Below are 26,267 nucleotides of genomic sequence, written 5' to 3'. Positions count from 1 at the left end.
AAAAAAGTCAGACAAAATACTTAAAAAGTATACTACCTTGATCGTGACTTAGACTTGTGTTTGCGGCTTGCCTTCTTACCAGACCTTTGAGATTTCTCCATGGAGCATGACCGAATATGCTTCGATTTCTTAGCCTTCTTTTCTTTACTGCTTCCTGGTGATTCAGAACTACTCCTCGCACTAGATTCGGAGCCTGACCGTTTTTTGCTATCTTTGGTAGAAATTTTTTTGCTTTCTTGTCTGGAATCCTGTCTGATTATTTTCACACATATTGAATCACCGCGAGAGAAAGTTCTTTCGCTGTCTCTTTTTCTCTTTAATCTACTGTCGTCATGATTGCCAGCCTTACTTTCTTTTTCCTCTTTTTTCGGCTTATCTTTTCTTTTTTCCTGATCTCTCTCCCTTTCTCTGTTCTTTTTTCTGTCTTTGTCTACACCTCCGCTCTGCTCCTTCTTCCTTTCTTGATCTTTACCCTCACTTTTATGTTTGTGCCTATTTCCAGCAGGGCTTCTACGCTGGTCTTCAGTTTTACGTCTGTCCCTGCTTCTGCTGCGGCTCGCACGGTTGGCTCGCCTGTCTCTTGAGCGGCTGCTACTTCTACGTCTATCCCAGCTTCTCTCTCGAGAAGGACTCCGATTTCTTCGCCTCTCCCCTCTTTCAGCGCTGCGATTTCTACTAGACCTTCTCCTTTCCCTTATTTTCTCCCTGCTCCTACTCCTCTCTCTCCTGTTTCTGTGGGAGTAACTCCTGCTTCTGCTGCGCCTAACTTTATGTGAAGGCGTCCTACTGCGACTGTGCCTCTTCTTCCTTTTAGGAGAGGAAGAAGGCGAAGAGCTGCGACTACTACCTGAGCTAGTGCTATAGGATGAACTGGATACGCTGCTGCTACTGCTGCTGCTCCTGCTATTGCTGCTAGTGCTACCGCTACTAGAGCTTCTTGACCCACTCCTTCCTGTCCTTTCTTTACCCTCTTTTTTGAGTTCTAGATCAGGTGCGATTGCGTTTGGAGATCTTTTCTTTTCATGAACCATGTCTGCTTCAAGCTCTTTTGCCTCCTGTGATGCCAAGTTACTGTTTTGTTCTTTGTTGATAAATTCATTCATCTCCTTTGAGATTTTTTCATTTTGTAGCTTTTCTTCTGGGGGGAAAAAAAAAAAAAAAGGTATACAAAAGAAAAATGCAATTAATTTGGAGTAATAGGTAATAATTTCCATACTGTTACTTTTGGCAAAACCAAATTTCCGAGCACATTTCAGAATACTTATAAATAATACGCTGTCTGCCATTGTACCAACTACCTACCACACAACTTATTTTCTTTTTTTATAATTCTAGAAAAGTTGCCCTCCTGGTTTAGAAAAAGTGTACAACCCAGACACTTTTAGAAGTGCTTGATGCCATTTCATGTTTCAGTGGTAATAAGAGAACAAAGTTCTCCAATGAATACCCTGGAGCACCCGAACTCCCGAATTCATCTACATACACATACCTTTTCCTCCTGCAACCTTTTGGCACGCCTGATTCTGCCCTTCTCCCTCCTACAATACTCCTCTAGCTCTGCCTACGCTTCCTGCCTTCCTTCCAGCCCTGTTCATCCAGGATTGAGTAATCACTGGCTGGTCTGAAGAAGTTGTATTTTGCACACGGTGCATGGGTGGCCTCTCAACCTCAGAACAACGTTGGCCGTACGTTTTGCCAGCCTTATGACACAAAAAAAGTACCTTCCGCTGTAGCGACGCAAGTTTGTTTTTTGAAAGAAAATACTGGGTTTATGGTGTTTTCCAAGGATAACTTCAATTAGTCCTAAAAGCTAACTAGGATAAACAATTTACATTTGTCCTTGTTTTTAACAAGCCAATGAATTCCAAGGAAGAGAGGAACAGTGTAAAAAGGAGACTTGCAGATAGTCCTTTGCTCAAGACTCAGCTTGAAAGTTAAGACCACAGCATTTAATACAGACAGATGGGGCTTTGAGCAACCTGGTCTAGCGGGAGGTGTCCCTGCCCACGGCAGGGGGGTTGGAACTAGACGGTCTTTAAGGTCCCTTCCAACCCTAACAATTCTATGATTCTATGGTGAAGCTCTTACAAAACAAAAAGTTAAGGTCAGTTGAGATTATATGTAAACTTGGTAGTCAGCAAGTACTATAAGCATGGCAAGAACACAACAGAAGAATTAAAAATATATTTCTTGAAAGTAACTTAATGACTATCAGGCCAATATTTTCATATAGCAAAATAAAGAAATTCAGATTCTCAGAGCATTTTCCAGAGGTTTCCAATTTTAAAAAAAGTTTTACTTATTTCCATTCAACCTACGACCCTTTGCATCATTGGCCAAGTTTATCTTCCCTCCCCATTTTTAATTGAACCCAGAAAAAATAACTGACATACAACGTTTGTAGCCAAAAAATGGCCTTTTGATGTGGGCCATCAGTTCCTGAATTAACTTAGGGAATAAAACCGCATCCAGAAACCCACTGTGATTCAAAATGGCAACTGCCCGTGGCAGGGGGGTTGGACTAGATGATCTTCAAAGGGTCCTTTCCAACCCAAACCATACTATAATGGTCAAATCTAACCCAGAAAACAACTCCATCTGGTCCCCAACTTATTCGGTAATATAGGCAGAAGTCAGTGTATATTAGAAAATGCCGTAACCATATATTAGAAATCTCTTCTTTTCCTAAACACCGCTACAAATAGGATTCTGCATTTAGTATTCTTCAGTATTTTGGATGTATAGAATCAGCTTGTTTACTCTAGATTTATATTTTGGTAAATAGTCCTATGGAGATGTCCCCAAACTGGCATCTGGCCTCTTGTACTTGGAAGACAGAGGTCACAGGCCACCATTCGGTCACTCTCCACATGACTATCCTTTTATACATAAATCTTAAAACACTCAGAGAAGGACAGGAATATTAAGAAAACTAAAAGTTTAGCTAGTTCAGACTTTTATTAAGAGATACATGTGTCTTATTTCTAGGCCTTTAAAAATAAAAAGGAAGAAATCATCTATATCAAAATAAGAAAAAGAATATACTATTGTAATAGCACTTTCTTTCTCCTCCAGCTTATGAACTTAGATCACGACTTCTTACCATTGTATTCATCCGTTACCTAGACTGCTCTTCAGCAGTGCAAGGTGACAATTGTGATGCCCTTTTCACCTACATTACTGGTATAAAAGGACAAACCTTACCTTGTATAGAGCAGCAGAAGTCAATCACAGATTTTTTTTTTTTTTTTTTTTTTTTAAAAATCAAGCCTGTCACCTTCTCAGAGGCTAAGCGTGAACTGACTGGGTTTAATAAATCTTGCCCCAGTAGCAGGTATAAAAACACCATTACGGAGACGCAACATATGGACATAACCCTCAACTATGACTGGGAATAGTGAGTTCAAAGAAACTGCAGCCTCCTGCTCCAGGTTCTGAAAGCTGCACGGCACAAGATTATGTATCAGAAAAGCAGGTTTTTCAGATGACGTGAAATGTGCTTCATATACTTACAGCATACAGCTTTAAGGAATCAAGTTTATATAAACTGCAGTCTGGTGCAGAAGGGTGACATTTATGCCCCAGTCACAAGAGATACTAATAATTTTTTAAAAACACATTATAGTACAATATCTACAGAATATAGATATATGTGCACCATGTCTGCTCTTTTAACGCTGAAGTAGAATAGTTTAGGGAAAACACTACATGGATTTTTTTCTTACTAGAAAGAAAAGCAGCAAACCCATTTTGATCAAGTAGCTCAACCATCTTTTTTTGTTAAAACTTTTTACTTAAAGAACATTATTTCTAAATCTGGCTTAAAATGCATTTTCTCTCCCACCAATTTACATGTGCTAAGCAGTAAACTCCATATACAGCAGCACAGTAAGAAGACATGACATGATTTACCTTCTAGCTGTTTTTCTAGTAGTAGTTGCTGTTCTCTCTCTTTTCTCCAAAATGCTTCCTGTTTTTGCCTGATTCTGTGTCGTAATTCCTCATCATCAGTATCAGATGATTCAGAGCCTCTGTCACTCCTCTCATCTTCACTGTCTCCTGATCCATAACCACCCAGTCCACCTGCGTGCATAAAGTCCAGTCTATCACGAGGAAAGATTAAGCTTTGTTCTTAATATTTCTGCGGGGCAAAGAGGAGAGTAACATTGCCCTTCCTTCACTTCCTCTTCTCTGAAGAAGTCACTTTATTCTGGTAAGTGCCAATGTTGTTTGACTGGTGTGATCAAGGCCCCCATATCTGCATTGATGCTCACTGTCTGGTTCTACTCCATCTGGAACAGCTCGTCTATTTTCGGCAAGCAACCACTGTGATCACGGTACTTTTCCCATTGTATGGAAAGGGAAAAAAAGCTCCCTGCGGAGATCGTAACAGTGCCTGCCTCTGTATCAGCAACCGGACAGAAAATGCCTGGGACCTTTCCCAGAAGACATCTCTGAAATGACTTCAGCCGCCTCCGTAGTCCAAGGCTACAGAAATTCTGAATGCCACATCAATTTTTCTATTTTGATTTAGAAAACACTGCACTTTGACAGGTACGGAGATGGAACAGAAATGGACTTTCTTCTCCCCTAGAGATACCAATAACTACTGGACTGGTAAGAAAGATAAAGTCAATTTAAACATCAGACATGGAGATATTTTACTTTCTTTCAGTCTGAGGTTCTTACGATCTTGATTGAGTTAAGTTTTAAAACGTGTATACTTGTGATGACAACATTCAACCTAATTCATCAGAAATCCACACAAGCAGCACATAACTGATGACTGACACTGCCGTAGTATGTTTTAGATGATAAAAAGCATGTTGGGAAAGATTTTTTGCTGTTGGTGTCTCAAGCTGGAATTTCAATCTCTTTTTTCTGTGTTGTTTCTGGTCATACATGATATGGGAGCCTCTGTGCTTATGTAGCTTTTCAATAAAATAATAATTCCAAAAATTATAGTATTTTTATTTATAGACTTCCACATTACTCTTAACAACTTTCCCTTCTTGTTTGGATGGATCAAAATAGGACAAAAATATAAAACAGTATTCCTCTCTCTGAAGACCGCAGTGTGCTTCTGAAACAATCATACTTTGAAAAACAGACCTATCTAAAGTTTTTATGCATTTTCAAAATCAGGGCAAGATTCTCATACGCTAACTCACACTGACTAGTCCTTTACTCCAAAAACCATCCCACTTATATCAGTAGGTTTACCTGTGGAACAAACAAAGGTGCTGATAATAATAAAAGTTATTGGAAAGCGACCCATGCTCTTGGGCAATTAAAATCTAGTTTCAAAATGCAATTTCTAGAAACGCAAGGCAAGAGTGAAACTCCCCCTTTAAGCCCTCTCAAAAATAAGGAACATACTTACCGAGTCCAGTGAGGGAAGCCAGTGCACTGGACTGTGCCAGCTGTTTTGCAGGAGCTTTGTATCACATCAACAACAGGAACAACATGTTAACACAAATAGCCACGATTTCATAGTCATGAGTCTATGGTATTGTTAAATCTACTACTATTGCTGTTCTTTGGAGGGAGAGAAGAAACATTAAAAACGCATCATCCATTTAAAACCAATTCTAGATTTTCTGACCACGAAGATTTAGAATTTAACTGCAAATTAATAGTGAACAGAAAAAAACCAAATATATACTCATAAATCACTTTCCAAGTTACAGCATCTGCACATCATTTTCAAGTTTCAGTAGTTACATATTTAGATTAACTCAGTTATGTTAAAAAAAAAATCTGTTATGTAAGTACAATACATGTTAATATTGAGAGCAAATGAATTACTAATTGAGGACTCAAAGTTTGTCTCTTTTCACTTCTGAACAGCTAAGAACTTGAGATAAAGATGATAGCATTAAGAAACAGCTACAACTCAAGAGGCACTGACACATAGGTACCATTTTAACTAAATAAATGAATTGTATGAAAGAAATGGAATAACTGAAGTAACTCACAATACACTGCACAGGACAACAGTACATGATTACTGGATTTGAACTCTACCAAGTTGAATGCATTATATTGGAATTGTTCTTGGGGGATAACTATGGAGGTTTATGTTCTAGAGACATGCAAATATAGAATATTCACAGAGTAAACTAAAAAAAAAACAAAAAAACAAACAAAAAAAAGAACCGGCACACCTTTAGTTGCTTTACGGTGAACATCTTTGGCCACATAATAAATTTCTTCATTTGTGACATCTAAGAGAATCTCTGTCAGCAGCATTTTTGTCAGCATCATCTGAAGAAAATTGTATATACACAATTAAAGGCTAAAATCTCATGAATAAATGCTGCATTCAATTTGTATCTATAGAGCGTCACTTCTTTTGACAGCTATGAAAGTACTCTCATGCACATTTTATTTAATGATTTCTTTCAACAGACAGGACTTAAAAACTAAGTCTGAAATTGTTTAAATTTGACCTGATTTCAAAACTTTTAGAACTGTATTTTGACTGTGAACTGTATCCACACGTATTACACACAGCTATCCAGGGCACTGATTCCTAATGTAAAAGATGGTACAACAAATGAATATGTAAATCAGAAATGACTGGTCCCATTTATTCTTTTAAAAAACAAAGAGTACATTTCTGTCTGGTATGCTGCCTCACAGACCCCAATCCTGCAAAAATCATCAGAGGTTACTTATATAGTATTTTATTATTACATATTTACTACAAAAATTGAAATGTTGGTAGCTACGTCTCCCAGCTGCTCAGTCTGGCCACGTGCTTTACAAAAGTACATTCATCAAACAGTTTAGAATTCAGGGCCTTCATTAACAATGTTTCAGTTGTACAATTAGCATACAACTATGATTTCGAAGTACAAAGTTTCTGCACACATAGTGAAATTTTTGCTGGTCTAGGACTTAGATTTCTAGCACTTCCTTGCAAGAATACATTTTTTAAATTCCCTTTCACAGGAGCTGAGGTTGAACGATAGATTTCAGACGGGTGCACTTAATCACTAAAACTCTTCAGGAATTTGACAAGTTAAGCCAAACCACAGAACTAATAACAATCAATGTAAAGATTACAGTCATTACATTCTTACATTACTGTGCTAATTATGTGTTATATAACCTATATCTCTCTCTACATGAGAAAAACAGCATTATACAGAGACATGCAAATATAACCTGCTTTACTGTATGATAAGTACTCATATAGTACTCAACAGATACACCTGTATTGACAGTATCAGGCAGAGAAAAAGTGTTTTACTTTGCTATGCCCCCAAAAATATGAGCAAATACGACCACGTTATTAATACCATTTGATATTCCTTTTCTTCTTCTGTCATTTCTGGTTCACTTTGCTCCTCTTGAGGAGCCGGGGATGGACTCCTGCTGATTTTCCCAACGCTTACAGCTTCTGTGTTTTCAGCATCTTCATCGTCCTCATCACTGTCCTACAAGAACAGCAGCATGCATTTCAGGAAAAACTGAGATGTCAAGCTCATTAGTTTCTATTTATGGTAGTTAACATGATTTACTTTATACTGAAATCTGTATTACAGTTATAGAACTCTAGTTCTTTTCTCTCCTCCTAACAAACACGCAGGTACCTCTCTACCCACACGAGATAAGTAAATACACAGTTGTCAGTTCATTGCCAGACAGGTACTCGGAACTGCAAACAAATGAGATAACTGCTAAAGTGAAGGCAACACAAGGCCTCCTGAATGGGCTCAGTTTAGCAAAAACAGGTGTCTGAATTTGTTCAGCTGCTGATTTAGAATTCAAGCCTTCAAAGACCATGTATGTTTCCAAAGTACAGAAAAGAAAAAAAAAGCCTACTTTCATCGTTGTTTCTTTGCTACTGCAGATCAAATAACATACTTTTACCTCTCAGACATTAACAACTTCAAAACACCAAGTAAATATCAGCAAAGCAGCAGCTTAACTTCAAGGAACAGAAACAAAGAGACAACCAGGAATACACAGTCTCTGCTTGAAAGAGACCAAAAAGTTGATACGTTTCAGGAAATGCAAACCTGAGCAAAAAGCAAACCTTTCTACTTACAAATTTGCTTTTTTGAGGTAACCGTGGACCATCCACTTCTTCAGCCTCCTCGTTTTCCTTTTTGTCTTTTTTAGACATCTGTGAGCGTTGCTGCTCCATCCTCTCTTTTTCCAATTTTTTCTGTTTTTCTCGTTCCATCTTTTCAAGGCCCTCACGAATCCAAGCAGGCAGAGTTCTACGCTTCACAGCATCTACATAAGCAAAGTTTACAGTTTTGTAAGATGAAAAAAAACCTTCCCCCCCAAAACAAAAAAAAACAAACAAACAAAAAAAAACCAAAAAACAAAAAACCAAGAGCAAAGCAGCAAACCCTCCACCCCAATCCAATCAAGCCACATATGTGATTGTGGGGAAATGCCCATTTACCATAGCTTTTTCTTTCCCTCCTTTTTTATTTAAAAAAAAAAAAAAGAAAAGAAAAAAAGGAAAAGTCTTCAAATTTTGCAATTCTTTTCAAAACACAGCTTTTATGTTTTTTCATTAAGGAGTGGTTAACATGTACCAATCTGCGGAGGCTCCTGCTTCACAGGCATCGCAATAGGTGAACGTTGTCGGTCTCTGAATGAGGGTCTTTCCCTTCGATTTTGAGGAGGTGCAGGAGGTGCTGGTGGACCTGGCGGCCCTGGTGGTCCTGGCTGCCAATAAGGTGGATGAAATCCACCTTGAGGTGGACCAAAAGCAGCCCCATGCTGAAAGAGCAATGCAGTTTATTTTTCTTTACATGTAACACTAAACACAGCATGTGTGCAAGTCGGTCTACAGAAATCCATGCAAGTAGGAATCCACGATTTCTAGGCTACTGAGATCTCTCAATCTCTTTTTCTGTGGTCCCCAAGAAACAAGTTTTCCTTAAATATTTAATGAGCCAACCCAGATTTAAGCAGGGATACTAATGAAGCTGGAAGGGTTTCAATCAATCTCCTTTCATATTGTGCTAAACGTTAATCCCTATAATCACCATCTATCTCCGGCAGTTCCTTCCCAGCTTATCAACAGAGCATGCAGTTAAATGAACAGTATACAAAATTAAGGTTTAAAAGCCTATGTTAGCAATCTTTCCTTGTAACTACAACGTAAGTCAAAAATGGAAAGTTTGAGCTTTCATTACAAAAGAATTTTGCACTGTGCGTTTTCCAGTGATCATTCACGGATGTTATTAGTATGGCTGATTAAAATATTAAATGCATAAATATGTAAGTTTAGTGCAGACCCTGGGTTCTGAGCAAGCTGTATACAATCCAAAAGTCACAGGTCTTGAGGCATACATGAGGGGGTTACTGTTTTAAAATTTGCTGCCCAGAAATGCCCAATGAAACTATTTAAGAGGAGAGTGTTTAGGAAGAAAGTTATAGCATCTATTTTTTTAAAAATTATATTTTATTGACTATTTATTTAGTCACTAGTAGTAGAAGCACTCTTCCACTACAATTTCAGGCCAAGCATCCCTGTTATTCACTGCAAAACAAGTTTTCTGTAGTACTTAGAAAAATAATTTTAACAGTTGGTCCCACAATAGTAAACAAAGGAAATTATAATAACCTAGTGTATTTGAAAACATTGGTTCACTTCCTTCCTCATATTGCTGAACAAGAGCATTTAATAATAACATAGGCCAGAATATAGAAACACATTCTGCCTGTCTTCCCTTGCGTTTGTTTATGAACAGGAGGTGGGTGTTTTAACAGGTACAGTTTGTCATTTAGATCAAGAGTTTTGAAAGAAAAGTACTGAAAATAGGGGAAAGATCCAAAACTTTCTTTGTGTTTAAAAATTTGTGCAATGCCCTCTGCTATTATTAGTGCTAAAACCACCTACAGATTTATTATGCTATGCAACTTGTATGCCACGATGAAGAAAAAATTGGATGTGGGTTTTTTTAGAAATACCATTGTTTATTAAAGAATCACAGTAGATAGATATGGACAGATCAATGGATCATCCAGTCTATCTTCCTGCAAATACAGGACTGTTCCCTATGGTACATTATCTAGTGTATTTAAGTATAAATTTCTGAACACTTTTTTCCCCCTCTTTTTTTTTTTTTCCTTTAAATACAAAACTACGTAATGTTAGTTTATATACTGGAACACAGTGATTCATTTTAATATTGCAAACAACAGCCATTTCTCATTACTAGTATAGAAAAAAAAAAACCTTTGGCCTCAGCACAAAACTGAAAACTCTAAAGTCTCTTCTGTAAAGTATTTGGTAAAAATGTGTCTTAGCAGATAACAGATTCTGTAGATGTTTGTAGAACTGAAGAATGAAAGTCGCCGCTAGATGATATTAGAGGAACACATCCACGGAAGGGACTCTGCGCGTCTACAATATTAAAGCAACAAATATGTTTCACCTGATAGTCAAACTGGTTCACTGGCCCCATTGCAAAGTTATCGGGAGGTCCCCCAAAGTTGTGATTGTTCTGGTTAAATATATGCCTGTTGTCAGGAGCAAATTCCCCACTGTCCTGACTGTTGCTGTCTTCCGATGGAGGAACAATTTCCATTTGACCTGTGCTTGGAGCCATCCACTGCTGATCTGGAGGTGGGTGAGGGGGTTGGTGAGGCATTCCCCATTCTGTTTAGGATTCAGAATACAATTCAATACCAAGTTAGTACAATTCATATGAGTCACCAATCACTCAGTGTTCTTGTATTTATCACAAGGTTCCTCAACGCAACGCAGATGATAAAAGTTATGAAGACTCATCAATCTACAGACTGTATTATGCCACCTCAACAATTTCTTCAACTAAATGAAGGAAATACAAATAGCTGTACGAACTGTTTAGTTCAGCTGTACTTTAGCTGAATGAAAACGGCGGGTGGTGGGGGGGTGGGGGCAGAACTGGACTAAGACAGAGATGCTGTAAATTTGTTTATATAAGTTTCCAGTGATATTGAGCCCACCATAGCACTTATAAATTTTGTGAACTGCTAAAGAACTGCTCCTATACCTCTATTTCTACCTTGTTTCAACTTTCAAAGCAATGAGCTATCTTATTCCTTTGCACAGTAGACTTAGAAGACATATTACGGAAAGCAAATGGTTTTGTGAGCAGGAGAACCACTGATACCTGCTTTCCAAATTCTTGTGTCTTGATAACAGATAATTCCCTAGATTCTCTAATATCTAGCAGAAGTCCCAGCATAATCTACAGTCGTAAGCCCTCAAACATAAATTAAAATTGGTTAACAGAGTGAAAAGGGTTTAAGGAATTAATTAATAGCTGAAGTGGCCATAAGCTTTGTGTCCTTAAGAAGCCAGTCTAAAAATTATGTTCACTAATACAGATATATATAGACTGTGACAGAATTTTCACGGTAACAGAACTAATACCTGGCCTCTCAGGTTAATTCCTACCTTCCATCCAGTCCTGGACTAATTCTTTCCATTTTTCTAATTTTTACTGTCCTTCCCATCTGCATCATAACTGGATCCATTACTGTAGCAACTAAAAAGCATTAACATGGTTTTTCTACTTCGTTGTTCTTTTTCTTGTACGTTCAAAGATTGTGTCACTCCTTTCTTTCTCACTGTCATCCTGGTAGGTCATTTTTAGCTGATTAATCAAATCCTTTTCCAGAGTCAATACTCCTAAAGTATTCTAAGGGACAGAATCCTTTATCCTTTAAGTACAGCTTACAAGAGCTATTGTTCATAAGTGTATGTGTTAACATTTGATACTATTTAAACGCCCAGTTCAGTTCAAGTCAACTGACTTGAAAGCTTGCAAGTGCATACAACAGATGCTGTTTTCACTTCTGGAACATGAATCCCTTCAAAATTAATTGTCTGCAAGTTATGCAGTTGGCTTTCCGATTGCCATTTTGCTTTTTTATTAGTAGCGCCTGAAGGACTTTTGGATCCAAAAAGAAACTTGGAAGGATATGGAGAAAGATGAAGCTTTGTAGAAACAGAGTAAATACACAGAGGACTTTGGCTAGCCATGCACGCTATGATTTAGTTTGTCTGCTGTGACTGCTTTTACACATTAAGAATAACGTTGCCTAAATTAAGGGAAGCTGGGTCCTACCTGCATCAGCACGGTCTTTACCAGTGTCCCAAAAAATTGCGAAAACTATGTATTTTTTGAATGATATACCCAACAATCAAAACATGCATTGGCACATTGTTTTCCATTAACAAAAGGTGTTACATTATTCTCACTCCTAGATCCAAGATGTTTTCCTGTTCTGCATCTTCTGGGTGAGCTTGAGCACCAAACATTTATAATTATCAGCAAAACATCTTCCTCACTGTTATCATTCTGTGACTATATGCAAAAACTACCACTTAAGATACTATTCTTTTTCACCTCACAGATGCAAAAGCACAGGAGGAAGAGCTTACCACCACCGGATCATATGAAAAACAAAGTTGTCCAATAATGACACAGTATTGCTGTGAAAACTTCTACTTACAATACAGAAATACAGCTAGAATACACTCTATGTACTGCCACATAGTAAAGTTAAAATTCTTACATGTAACTACAATAACTTATAGCCCAGGGCACGTGGGTGAAACTTAAATGAACCCTGATGGCGACCACCCTTTGTTATGCACATGTAAGAACCGTCAATGACATTTTAAGCCTACTTTTGGTAAACATTGCACTTAAACAAGTTTGAATAGTCACAGTGAAAATTGGGGGTGTTATTCTTTCAATCATTAACAGAATCAAGCAGGAAGTGCAGTTTTCACCAAGACAACAGAAGGCCTGCACACAGGCTGACTGACTACCTTGTTCACGCATTTCAAACTGCATTATAGTGTGGTGACATAACAAACCTTTCAGAAAACAACTTCAGAAAAATTCTTAGCAGAAAATACTCAATCTCTACCCCATGCTTATTGACAGTGTTATTTTATGAAGTTTTAAAAAGAAAATGAATTTTTGGCCAAAACTGAAGTTTTGAGGAAGTTATAGAGAACTGAAAATAATCAATACTAACAGAAGCGTTCAACCAACTCTGACATATGATAACTGAAAAACTACACAGATGACAATCAAATAGGTAAGTCAAAAAGGGCAAATATTAAGCATATGAAACATGTAATAAAACATATTTTACACACAGAATTTTGCTTATCTCCTTTTTCAAGATTTTAAAACACCTAAAGCCAGCATCTGTCAGTTGTATTGTGAACTCATTCTACTTCTCAAGATCATGCCAGAAGCAGGTATTACGCTACAGGAAAGAGCAACTGATGCGCTTTAATTCTGAAGCGTCTTGTTGCCTTTAGTGCTGCTGCTCCTAGTGCAGTGGGATACGCAACAGAACACATAAGATGCAAGAATAAAATCCATGGAAATAAATATATAACTGCCAATTCACAATTTATCTTTCTACAACATTCAGGGACAAAACAAATCTTTTGCATGTGTATATTATAAAAGCAATTTATTTATTTTATATAGATATTACTGAAGTGTTATCAGACCTTTGTGTCTGTACTGCTACCCACTCTGTGGAACACCTGACTGGAAGATAGAAACTGCAATACTCGGTTAATTAGTTTATGCTACTGGTAGTTTTGCATCTTGAAAGCTGAGGGACAGGGCCTATTCACACTCAAAGATATCTGACAAAACCAAAATTTCATTACATGAAAAAAAGCAATGAATGGGAAGGAAAACAAACCTGTTTGCCACATTCTGTTGAAGTTGGGATCCCCCTGAAAATTATTATGGTTGTTTGGACCAGACTCTATCCCTGAAATATCCTGTCCGTTTGGCATCATTCCTTGTTGTTCCACTACACTCTGTTGCCCTGAGGCTTCTCGCTGAGCAATCCATGCTTGAGCTAATGCAGCCCAGTCAATCTGGCCTAAAATAAACAGCGGAAATTTAAAAGGTTAGTATTCACATGTCTGAAGTTTAACTGTGTTTCTCAATTACATGTCCCATTGCTCAAGAGAAACGGGCAACGTTTACCTTCAGCAAGTACCAGGAGCACCATTAAAAGTTATTCACAGTGTACACTAAAACAGACTGCAAGCGTCAGTGTACATACTTGCTGAAGTAGAGTTTCTCTGTGTATGTTCAAAATGCCATAAGGCAAATTATTTTAGGTTCACATTAGCACTGAATGGGTGGTCGTAATAGAAATTTTTCATAAGTGAACTCATTTTGATACAAGAAAGAAATATATATAGCCTAAATTCTAACTTCATAAACCTTGAAGTGTAAGAAAGATGCATAGTTAGAAAAACACATTTTGCAACCTATACTCTTCGTATAAGCCCTGACTTCTGGAATTCTATTTTATGTTAGAGTTCTCTCCCCCCTTTTTTTCTTTACTACCATTTCAACCAGTAAGTAAATAAATGGCACTCTCAGAAGAGGACAGTAGTATGTCTTCTGTTAATTATCAAGTCAGGAAATCTCTCTAGTGAAGTTACAGAAATTGAAGTGACAGAAAGCAATGTAAAACCAGTATGCCTCATCATTCTGCCCGAGTATTAAATACACGCCTCCACTCTCTCTATCCATTTCAGTATTTCTCTTGATACTTTGAATTGTCACCTAACTCTCAATTTAAGGTATATTATATTCTACTGTTTAAAATGATTTTTTTGGTGGTGGGGAAAAAAATCCAAACAAGAGATCATGGTCATCATGGCTGTAACCTAAAACAAATATCATACTAATCTTCCAGTGAGAGTTTTTCCTGTGTATACATCTGCATTAGTACTTCTGCCACACAGGCAATGGATAAAAAGCAGATTTTCTCAAATAAATGATTCGGCTTGGCTAAAGAACTGATAGGGATACAGATTTTGTAAAAGTACAAGAGGTCTAAATGCTGATCTGTATGACCGGTAAAATGTTGATAGCTTGTCCAGGATAACTCAGGTTGCTTGCCTGTGTTTTACATATGGAATATTAACTATGTCAAAACATGCGGAATTGATGTATGTTTTCTATTTTTTCTAGTTGTTCAAAGAAGCAACTATCCGTCATGCTCTGTAACAAAGACTCAAAAATTCAAATGACAACAGATTAAAAAAAATAAATTAATCCACAAAGCTTTCTCTATACTTACTTGGATCTTGCTGGTGCTGAAATGACTGCATCCACTGCTGTTGGTTCAAAGGCCATTGCTGCCAAGGTTGTCCACCTTGATCCCACATCTTTTAAGTCTTTATATAGTCTATATTTCAACTAAAAATAATAGTTGTATGTTTAAATAGATGCCCATGAAATATCACACAACTGAAACTTACATAACTGCAGATATAGTTAAGCCTTGCAAAGCAAGCTGAAGCAATGCTGGCTTAATATTTTAAGCTGGAAGAAATGGTTCATCCTTTAGAGTAATGTCTGAAAATATTACTGTAAGATTTCAGAAGCCTAGTATGCTTTCTCTGTATTTTCACAAAGAAATTAACTACCAAATGACGTTCAAGGAGAGATATGACAAGTTTGTAAGATAAGAACTCATCTGACAATAAATGCAATTTAAAGTAAGTCAAAATATAAAAGACATTAGTTAAATTATATCTTTGCCTGTTTCTTAGGGAAAAGATGTGTATTTTTCTATACAAGTGTCATGCAAGGCTGTTAAGCAAGACAAAGGAAAGCCACCGAATGGTAAAACACATCGTTAACAATTGCACTGGAGAACTGCACAAGTACAAGACAGTGTCCACATGCATTTTATGCATTGTACAGGCTCGTTATAATTACTAAGTAATAGATGCCTTCAAATCTGAGGAAAAAAAAATAATATCACTGCATAACTGCACAGTTACCACACCATCCCTTAAAATCACAAGAAACATTTTTTGGTGTCATGCTGTACATCCTCACCGAGCAGGCAGTGGCGGCCCCTAGGACCTGATGGCACGGGAGCTCCACAACCTGCTTTCAGTGAAGCCCCAGGACCAGCTATGCAAGAATTCGATGAGGCACAGAGGTCTACCAGGTCAATATGCCTATAATGGCATATCAATTCCTTACAGTCATTTGTACACCTAACCTGCCTACACCTAACCTGCTACACATGGAGGACCAGAGAGCAGCCACCTACACCACTCTAAACAGCTTTTCTGAAGACAAAGCCTGGGCTTTGGGAACACTTCACTCCAGGAACCGCTCCCAACGCCAGTACGGAATACACTGCACTAAGCGCAACTCCCTCTGCCCTTCCCAGGCTGTTAGCAACTTCTCAACAGGCTTTCCCTTCTCAATGAGTATCTCCTCACGCCATTGCATCACCCATGTAGGCTCTTTCAAACACTCCAAACTTAAAAAAAACAAGAGGGGAAAAAAAAAAAAAAAACAAAACCAAACACAAACAAGCATTCCCCGAGGTCACAGGAGCAGCACACAAGACCTAGATGACGCTCGCAGCGATAGAGAACAGATGAATACAGCCGTCCGCTTCAGAGGAAACTGGCTCAAAGCAGCCGGTGTCACTCGGGTGGCCAGCCAGGGACATCGCCCCAGCCGTGACTACTGAGTAGGACACATGAAGACCCACAGGCAGAGACGGCTTTTGGCTGACCCAAGAAGAGCAATTAAGAGGGAATCCTGCTTGCAAAGGGATCCGGTGCTTAGTGCTTAACACATTCTTACAAATAACTGCGTGACTGCAAGGAAGAGAGCATCACACCACAAAAATGCACAACAACAACAAAAGCTGTACATAACACTGTGGGGTGCTCGGTTAGGCAGAGATGAATGCAAGCTCATATTTTACATACTTTTGTCAAATTTTATTTTTAATTTGAAAAATTGTAGATCACCTTTGTTTTGAGACCACTTATGTTCCAGCCAGTGCAAAAAGTACATGTGTATGGCTCAGAAAAATTCAGCTGAAAATGCATTTCTGGGGGCTTTAAACAAGACCACATCAACTTTGGGAATGGGGGGAAGTATTGGGCAAAACCTACTTTTCTATTTTCACACTCTTTTCTTGCCAAATTAAATATTTGATTTTTTTCCTTGTCCACGATATCTTTATGATATTAAAAATTTTAGTAGGTGAAGACAATGGCCTTCTTTTGTGTTTTTTTGTTTTGTTTTTTAAAAGATTTTGATCTGTACCTAGGAAGTCAACTTTCTTTCACCAGTTGAGTAAAAAAGTAGCTAACGTGCACTTAATCCAACATTTAAGCTGGTCCTGCCACTCCTAGCTCTCCCAAGTACTCATATTTTGTACACAAAGTATGAAAAAGAAATTTCTCACACTATTTTCATCCTAAAGTAAGAAAAATGTAACTGTTTCTTCCTCCCCTCAATTCATCTCTCTGTCAAGAACCCAAATTCTTTCAATTGTCAAAATAAACTTGTTTACATCTCAAACCAAGGTTTTAACAATTGTGGTTCAAAGCACTGCACAGCCTCACCTTGATGCTCCCTTTGTTTCCAGCTGTTAAATCATGCTAGTGATAAAGACTTAGAAGATTAAATTGTTCCACCAATAACCTAAGAGGCAGGTTTGCATATAATTGAATGCTAAAAAAATCCATTTTTCAACCAGTTAAAGAAACTGTCAACTTGTCTTATGGAAGTGTAGCAATATTAAGAGCACCTCTACAAATTCAACTGAATTGGAACCTCCTACACACAGTTTGTACTTGATTGGATCAGATGACAATTATTTTTTATTGGACTGGCTATACATCTGTCTTAAAATCTTGGACATTCAGGATTATTTTTTTTTTTAACATGATCCAGCTAACACAATTAGCTTGTAATAAACTTCTGTAGCTGTTAAAACACTTCTCAGTTACCTGTTTCTTATGGATTCTGCGCTGAAAAGGATATTTAGTATTCTAGCCTTTTCTTTATTCTTTCACTACAGGCAGACTGAAGCACTAGTTTGGAGCGTAAGAAGCTCTAAGGTAACCAACTCCTCCAAATCTCCTCTGTATAACCTGCCCCTGAGATAGCAACTACCTTACTATTTTAGGAGGTACTCAAAGAAATTAATTCAACTTTTTTTGTGGGAGATAAATTATTCTGCAGCTGTATCAACCGGAATCTGAGCAAGTCACCAAGAGTCCCAGAAGACAGGCACTGACTTTAGGCACCAGCAGCAGCATTTGTTCCTCTCCTGGTTTCCCTCTCTGCAAGTTATCGTGCTCGAGCCCAAGTCTGTGCTGCTAAGGGAAGCGGTGCCGAAGGACTCCACCATCTTCCCATTACAGACCAGCACGGACCCAGGCCACCAAGGACTCCTCTGGGCTGCTCCCAACCACGTTTCAGGTGTCAGCACGGACCTGGGACCCAGCGAGCAGCTGGGACACGTCCATCCTGGTTTGGAAGGTCAGAGACTTTCATTCAGAGCCAGCTGGCTTTGGGGCCAGAGAAAAAAAAAAAAAACAGTTGGGTTTTAGTTGTTAGCATACATAGATGCTTCTCCACCACTCTGCAACATAATACCGCCCAGAGTCTTCAGCTTTCCCCAGACAGATTATTTCACCTTATTATCGCTATTTTGGGACGAGAAATCAGGTGGGGAAGTGCAAAGCAAGAGGTCAAGACACGGGGCTGACTTCAATTTTGATGCACAACAGCATGACAAGACAGTAACAACTGCATAAAACCCTGAAGAACTTCAACATTTGGTTAATTCAATTTATGCCATCCAGAGCAGACGAATTTAAAAACCACTGCCATTTGAAACTGCTAATTTTAGTTTGTGAACTGTATTTGAAAGCTTTTAATTCTGTATTGCATTTGCTTCCACTGTTTTCCCAAAGAAATGTTGATTTTCAGAGGCTGGCAACTACAAAACATGCTGGCTTTCAAGTACAGATTTCTTACCAAATTCAGTATAAAAAAAAAAACTTTTTTACTAATCAGAAATATGTACTACAAAAATACTTAAGCAATTACATCACTTTCTTTATGCAACTATATATGCAAAAAGCCCTTTTTCAAGTAGCTTGTGAAAATTGGCCAAAACTATTTCTAATTTTCTATTTATTTCAACTCATCTCTGTTGTGCTATTTTTCGGACAGAAACAGGAATTGGATATGGAAGGAACAAAATTAGCATCTTAAAATGTTTATAAAACTAACCTTAAGATATACCGGCTAAAGGAAAAGACCACATGTATTCAAATTCTTTCAGTAGTGAAAAGTAAATGACGTATTTAAACATGCAGTATTCAGAGCCAGTGAACAGAAGAGGTTTGTTCTAAGGCCTCCACCTACATGGTGACCTGAACCAGCAGGACACCATCACTTCCAGAGAAACAAACTTCCCTGCTTTTTTTGCACCCCACTTGGTTTCCTACACTTTTTCCAAGTTTTCCCTAACTAGTATATGGTAAACATGAAAAAGGTACTTGAGGTAAAATTTTCTCACTCGCTACAGGGAGGCCACAGGCATTTAAAGGTGATTTATTGTCTTCACAAATTGTTTTGCTAAGCACCGCAGTGTTTAATGGTTTTACCTGCTTTTAAGTTTCAGAGGCAAATAAATTGGCTTTAGCTCTTCATTTTAAGTTATCATAGTCTAAAAGAATCATAGAATCATAGAATTTTTCAACAGAATCTCAATATTGTCCCATCGGATATCGCTGATATTTTCCTCTGCTAGTGATGCTATTTTAAAGATGTCAAAAATAAAAGCAGACCGAGACAAGTCTTAGGGTAATGAACAAACCCGATACGACAGTTACCAAACAACACTTTTGAACCTTAGCGCCATAGACTGGAAATGGCACAAACTACTTCTAGAAGAACTCACAAAACACAGCAAAGAAAACATAGCCTGTTCACAGTAATTTTAGATTTACTGCAGGCAATTCACTCCCAATACTGAGGGAGGGAAGAAAACCCACCAAACCCAAAACCAACAAACAATGCCTCTCCCCCACCAAATCAGTAACTTAAAGGCTTGAAACAGCTGAAGCCTCTTGTACTAATCTATGTGCCAAGAAGCAAACATTATTTTCCTGAGACACATCAAGTAGTAATAATGGAGAAAAGAGAATCAAGTCCACTACCCACCTAATTAAAATCTGCATTGCCAAAACTGAGGACACTACCACACAAATTATAAACGAGTTTTAATTTCTTACCAAGTTCCCAAATCAGCATCACCTGAAAGAAAGAGGCTTCACCTAACACAATAGAGAGCTCTAAGCCCACCTCCCACTAGTGACACGAGGCCAAGTACGCAGCAGAGCACCCAAATTGCAGTGAAACAAGCGTTATTTTCCACTGAAAGGGACCGAAGATGAATACTGGCTAAAATCTACTAAATTTAAACATTAACAAGACAGTTACTTACTAACAGAGGGGTACATCAACTGTGAAGTCATTAAGACACTCTGGTCCCAATGTCACTACATGTAAAACAGGTTTTGAAAAGCAAACAAGTTCAAAGAATGGATCCATTTTACAGGTACCTACTCGTAAAGGAAAATGCATATAATACCCTCCTTTATGATGACAGGGGTTAAGGTTCTTTTACTTAGCTGCTCTACCCTTCAATTAAATCGGATATAGCCTTTCTGCTTTCTCTCTCTCTAGCAAACACAAATAAACAAAAGAACATTTATTGGTGCTTCAAGAGCCGTTCCCTGATGTCGGATCCCAGAACAGGAACCTGAATCTATTAAAAATCTGTTTACCAATGAAGAAACAGAAGCCAATTCAGGATTCTTTTTCTTTTATACAGAAACACAATCACATGGGAAAAACACTCTGTCAATTCACATTTACTTTCAGTTACGTGTACTTAACAGATTATGAAAAGTTAATGTGATAACTCAAAATTTTGCTAGAGTTTTTAAGAGCACACATGTTCTGGAATAAATTCTGTTGTATGTTTAACAAAAAAAAAAAAAAAAAAGAGATTCCTATTCAAAAGCTGGACCTACTGGAACTTTATCCAAAGGCAGGATCTGCTGAACTTTTATTATTGCAAATTACCGGTACTAAAATGTGCCACCTTTGAGAGGACTGCTGCTGAAAGCTTTCCTGTTGGTGATAAAAGCTGACATAGTGGCATAGATAGGACTTACCTTGATCCCTAGCAAATAGCAACCTCTGAGGGCCAACAGCACCCAGGAAAACTGAAAGTCACTGTCAAACTCTCTACTACACTTTAGTATTTTACCCAACAAAAAGCTAGGTTAAGACAGATAAAAGATATTTTAAAAGGCACCTTTCCATTCCTCTCCTCGATTGTGATGTGCATCTCAGCTACAGATTACACCTCAGTGTTAACCTGCTCTTTTAAGAAAAAAGGCATCTCCTTCAACCTGCCTATCTGTCTGCAAAATAAGGTATTTTTCAATATGGTTGTATGATGTGTCCAGACACACCACACACACTGAAAAGCATACAATTAGAAGTTACTTACCAGTAACCAGAGTTTTGAGTGATAATTCATATGCTCACCTTTAACTCTGGGAGACTCCCCCAAAATACAGTTACCTTGAAGCAAATTACAGGCTTTTACACCAACAGAAATACCACCCTGTCAAGTAGAGCATGGTTTCTTGACAATTCCCAATGGCACAGTACTTGGTGAAGGCCTCCATAGTTAGTTGCCCACCGATATCAAAGATGGGCCCATTTTTTAGTTCAACAGAACTTGAGCTCTAACGAACTCACTCAGATTCCTTGAAAACTCTACCTCGGCAGTTTCACAGTGTAAGTTCATAAAATCTGTTACCCAGTTCAATGTACCCAGTTCAATCATACAACGTACCCAGTTCAATGTACCCAGTTCAATGGTACAGTCCAGACAACGGAGAGGAGCAATCTTAGGAAGCGAGACTCAGTCCTGTGAATGTCAAAAGATAATGCCCACTTGTCATCCTGAAGATGCTATCTTCCTTACATGCTTTATAAGATTGGCCGCAGCAGAACTGAAAAACATCACGAAATTTTCACTGGGAAGATAAGGAAGACCTGTCCCTAAATAAAATTTAATAGAGCTAATGGATAATCTGAATTGGTCCAATTCTTGCAGATCGTCCAAGACAGTAAGACAGAGACTTACAAAGTTAGCCCAGTTCCAGAAAAGCGCCAGGAAGACAACCAACCATACCTAGTTGGCCAGATGAGTACATCTAGCAGACTCTTCCTTGCTCCTTCTAAGAACCTATCACCATTGTGACAACGTGCTTCTCCCCATTATGAACGTTACACAGCATCCAAACTACATAGAACATCTGTCCCAGTTTTAGCTAGGATAGAGTTAATTTTCTTTCTAGTAGCTGTTGTGTTTTGGATTTGGTACAAGATGAATAATGAGGAACGTTGATAACAATATATTGTTTTAGTTGTTGCTAGGTAATATTAAGTCAAAGACTTTTTCAGCTTCCCACAGAAGCTGAGAGGAAGCATACACAGGAGAAGCTGACCAGGGGGATATTCCATACCACAGACATGAGGCTCAATATATAAATGGGGGTTGGCTGGGGGCAAGGATGCTCCATCACTGCTTGGGACAGGATAGGCAACCGATCATTGGAGGTGAGGGTTTTTTTCTTTCCCCTCCTTTCCTCCCTGTCCTACCTGAGGGAACAGGAGAGTGAGCGAGCGAGCGGCTGCGTGGTCCTAGTTGCTGGCTGGGGTTAAACCACAACATCACCTTACACATCAACAGCTTCTGCAGAAAAAGAGATCTGGAGATTCTGAATGGCTTGTCCCAGGAAATTCATGACAGTGAAATATCTCGGCAGTGCATAACAAGTATTCTTCGGAAGATGACATTAAATAAGATACTTGTTAGAAGCAAGATTACCTGAACTCTAAGAAATCAGGACACAGCCTAGGACTCAGGCTGTCCCTAGAAGGAAAGGAGCAGGCACCTTCTGCTGTGTCATGAGCTGAAGAGATCAAGGTTAGGAACTCCTACATCAGACATCAACCAGCATTTGGCCAGATCTCCAAGAAACTATCTGCCAGACTGTTTTTTCAACGCTGTAGACAGGCAGACTACCAACAAATGATTCTGGAGCCTACAGAACCAGAGACAATAATCAAGTGCTTTCTGATGCAGAAGAGAGGCTGTTGCATCACCTTTCTGTTAATGTTACTCATCATCCCTGAACGGCAGGTCCATATGTGACGTGAGATGGCCTGACAAGTTTTACTTGCAATCTGAGCTCTAATACGTAGCTGCAGAAGTTCTTCTGGTGACTAAAGATCTTGTCTTGCAGGCCTTCCAAACAGGTACTGCATTTTAGCAAGGAAGTATCCATCATCTAAATAAACAAAGAAGTTGAAACTGCAGGTTGCTGTGCATACTTTGAGAACCCCTACACAGCTAGTCTTTGGACCCCAGGGTTAAAGACAACACTCTTCTTGATATTCCATTCACCGGTTGGATATCTAGGTAAAAAAACCCAGATATTCCATTTCCTCGCAGCCAAAGTGCTATTGCGGCCATAACTATTTGACTATCTTTAGGTCTACAGAGTAGCTGAAGGGAAGGACCTCAAGAGGCAGGAGTACAACAAACTGCAATTACCAGTTTTGAAACAAATTAATATTAATAATCAGTGTCATTAGCTAGGTAATCTTTTGCATAAGCTCAAGACAACACAAACAGCATAGATACATCAGTCTCTGTTTGATGCTCTTTGTGGAATTCCTGGACTGCAGAGAGTCATCTACATCACACCTTGAGAAGCATCTCAAAAGTACCGCATACTCTGTGGGCAGAGCTTCTCTGTCCCACATAGGCTTTGGCTCTGGCGATGGACCTAAAGGTAAACGGAGAGGTCTCAGCAGCAGAGGTCCTTGAAATCAACAGCCTGATCTCTTCATCTTTCATGCGAGCGCCTTTTCCTAATGTAAGGTCTTTTCCTTTCATTCAAGGTAGTTGATATTGACTCCGTGAAGTTTCAGCACAGTGACTGAAGGCTTATGGTGAATTTCCATGATGAATTTTGTGGAACCGTTCAGTTGCAAATAGGATAAAGGAAAAATGGCCTCGCACACCTGGAGGAGCCCCTCTACCAAGAAGGAAAATTTAATGCAGAAAGGGTACTACAAGAATCATCAGCTGGTGATCTTAATGTGGGAGACCTAGGTAAGTCAGAACACCTCTGCAGCAGAAAATATCCGGGAGTATGGAAAAGCGCTGCACCCTATGCACCCATGAAGGAAGAACTCTAGGAGTTACTACAGAAGGGCTGCATGCACACATTCACTCAGAGTCAGAACAAATGCACACCATCGCTCAAGCAAAAACGCACCAGCTGCCATTTTATTTGGGAAAACAAATATTTACTACTATATTATACTCAGCTGCTGATTAGAAAATTAAACATTTATGGGATGAGTTAAGTTTTTCACCCATCCCACTTCTATTTGGCCAAAGACCTCTCTAGATCCCTTAGGGCATCACTCTAAGTTGCTGCAGGTATTTAATGCCCAGATACTGTAGATCTTTTCTCTTCCCAAGAGCATTTTTTAACATCAAACCATTCTTTCTTACATTGAAGAACAGAGGCTTTCCAAATGCATGACCAAGATCCAAAATACAGAACCAGAAAAAGAACTGAAGAAAACAGCTTGTTCAGTATCTACAAAGTTTTCCAGAATCTGGTTCACACGTCAGCATGTCTGACTAATATTTACAGTGCTACCAAGATGAAGTAGGCTGAACAAAGGCCAAATTAAAAAAAAAAAAAAAAAAAAAAAAGTACTATGAAAACTTCTTCAGTGAGTCACTCAAGCAGTGTAGCTTCCAAGGTCTGTTATTTTAAACTTAAATCCACATATCCACTGAGCTGAAGCCAACCCTTTTAAAAGAACAAAAGGACCAGATATTGGCAACTCGGGTATCATTTAATATTTTTTTGTATTTTGAAGGCATAAGGACAAGCACATGCTTTATCATAAAGCACAAAACCCACTGCTAAAACGTTCACTATCACAGAAACACCATAGTAACTTAGGTGGTCTGAGACAAAACTCTACTGGGTTTGGGGTGGGGGAAAAAAAGGTCTGATCTGATTTACTTTTTGCACGTATCATTCCACTAGAAGACCTGATGCTAGACTTTCAATTAGCAATGTAAGAGAGTCTTATTTTTTTTCCTGAAGTGCACTGTCCATCTGCAACTTCCTCCTTGATGAACGTGCTCTGTACAAAAAATGAATAGCACCAATAACTAACTAAATAAATAAACAACTATTCTCATGAGCAGATATTACACTCAATGATAACTACAGTAATCACTTAAGGAAGAGATATCAGCTAGTGATGAACGCAAGGACGTCTAATAAAACCTACCCATAGTATTATTTGTTGCCAAAGGCAGACTTACGATCATCACGTACCTCAGTCATGGGAAGAGGGGAGATTGGACACTCCTGTCTCCATAACACCTTTGCATAATCCTGCACCTGACTGAAAATCAAACATGGTTAAGACTCCTCTCTACCACTACAGGTTATATGGTGAGCTGTCCACTAAAAATTTGTGGAATTGTGCTAAATTTGTGGACTCCTAAGCCCTGCAATACCTCTGAGCGCATTCTTTCAGAGCAGGAGTTTGCATGTCACCTGTGACAGAGACAATCCAGGAATTCTCATAATGGCATAACAGCAGAGATGACACAAGGTTTGCTGCTGCCCCAGGCAAATCAAAAATCAGTAGCTTGTCTTCTGATTTGTCACTGAATTGGCAGTAATGCTAACGACTTGTCCCTGGACAAAGCCGAGGCTCCCAGTTCCTCCTGTGCTTTACGATCAGGAGCAGCCGCAGGATCAGTCACCTCCGCGAGAGGCACCACCTCTCAGCGTGGCCTGACTTTTGATTTCAAGAGGGGTTTCTTACTCCTACACCCAATACAGCTATTCAGCTGGACTGGCCTGTTATTTGTAACCCTGCCATTGTAAAATGATGTTAGAATATTGTCTGCTGGTAGACGTACCTTATGCTTTGAAGACTACCTTTGAATTCCTCACCTCTAAAAGCTGGCTGACCCTTTGCCTTAAAATAAATCCTTTAGAGCATCCCTTGCTCTCTGTATCCCACACCTTTAGATACAAGTTGTTTGTGTACAAACATTTACAGGTGTGACTATAAGAGAAGAAATGAACAACCACTAGGGTAGATGAATACTCCCTACAGTAATTTGTTTCAGAAACTTGGTAAATTTCAGCTGGGATAGCACCTCATAGAATCATCCAATGGTTTGGGTTGGAAGGGACCTTCAAAGGCCTTCTAGTTCAACCTCCCTGACACGGGAGGGACATCTTGCACTTG

At 38.7% G+C, this 26,267-nt stretch overlaps 1 protein-coding gene across 2 annotated transcripts in view; it reads right to left on the bottom strand.

Annotated features, from left to right (window-relative positions):
* Nucleotides 1–26,267, bottom strand: part of PNISR (PNN interacting serine and arginine rich protein) — a 29,986-nt gene that overhangs the window by 2,243 nt on the left and 1,476 nt on the right. The window contains exons 2-11 of one of the 2 annotated variants that reach the window (XM_063329901.1): nucleotides 15,112–15,230; nucleotides 13,708–13,893; nucleotides 10,413–10,636; nucleotides 8,562–8,748; nucleotides 8,060–8,250; nucleotides 7,308–7,445; nucleotides 6,168–6,267; nucleotides 5,384–5,437; nucleotides 3,913–4,083; nucleotides 37–1,138 (exon numbers count right to left, since the gene is read on the bottom strand). In XM_063329901.1, coding sequence (XP_063185971.1) covers nucleotides 37–1,138; nucleotides 3,913–4,083; nucleotides 5,384–5,437; nucleotides 6,168–6,267; nucleotides 7,308–7,445; nucleotides 8,060–8,250; nucleotides 8,562–8,748; nucleotides 10,413–10,636; nucleotides 13,708–13,893; nucleotides 15,112–15,199 — 2,441 coding nt within the window. In that variant the 5' untranslated portion in view covers nucleotides 15,200–15,230. The remainder of the gene's footprint in view (nucleotides 1–36; nucleotides 1,139–3,912; nucleotides 4,084–5,383; nucleotides 5,438–6,167; nucleotides 6,268–7,307; nucleotides 7,446–8,059; nucleotides 8,251–8,561; nucleotides 8,749–10,412; nucleotides 10,637–13,707; nucleotides 13,894–15,111; nucleotides 15,231–26,267) is intronic. The other variant, XM_063329902.1, reaches the window with a different exon arrangement.

This window comes from Chroicocephalus ridibundus, chromosome 3, assembly GCF_963924245.1.
Source record: "Chroicocephalus ridibundus chromosome 3, bChrRid1.1, whole genome shotgun sequence".
NCBI lineage: Eukaryota > Metazoa > Chordata > Aves > Charadriiformes > Laridae > Chroicocephalus > Chroicocephalus ridibundus.
Note: the sequence above shows the minus strand (reverse complement) of the source record. Positions and strands in the feature narration are given on the sequence as shown.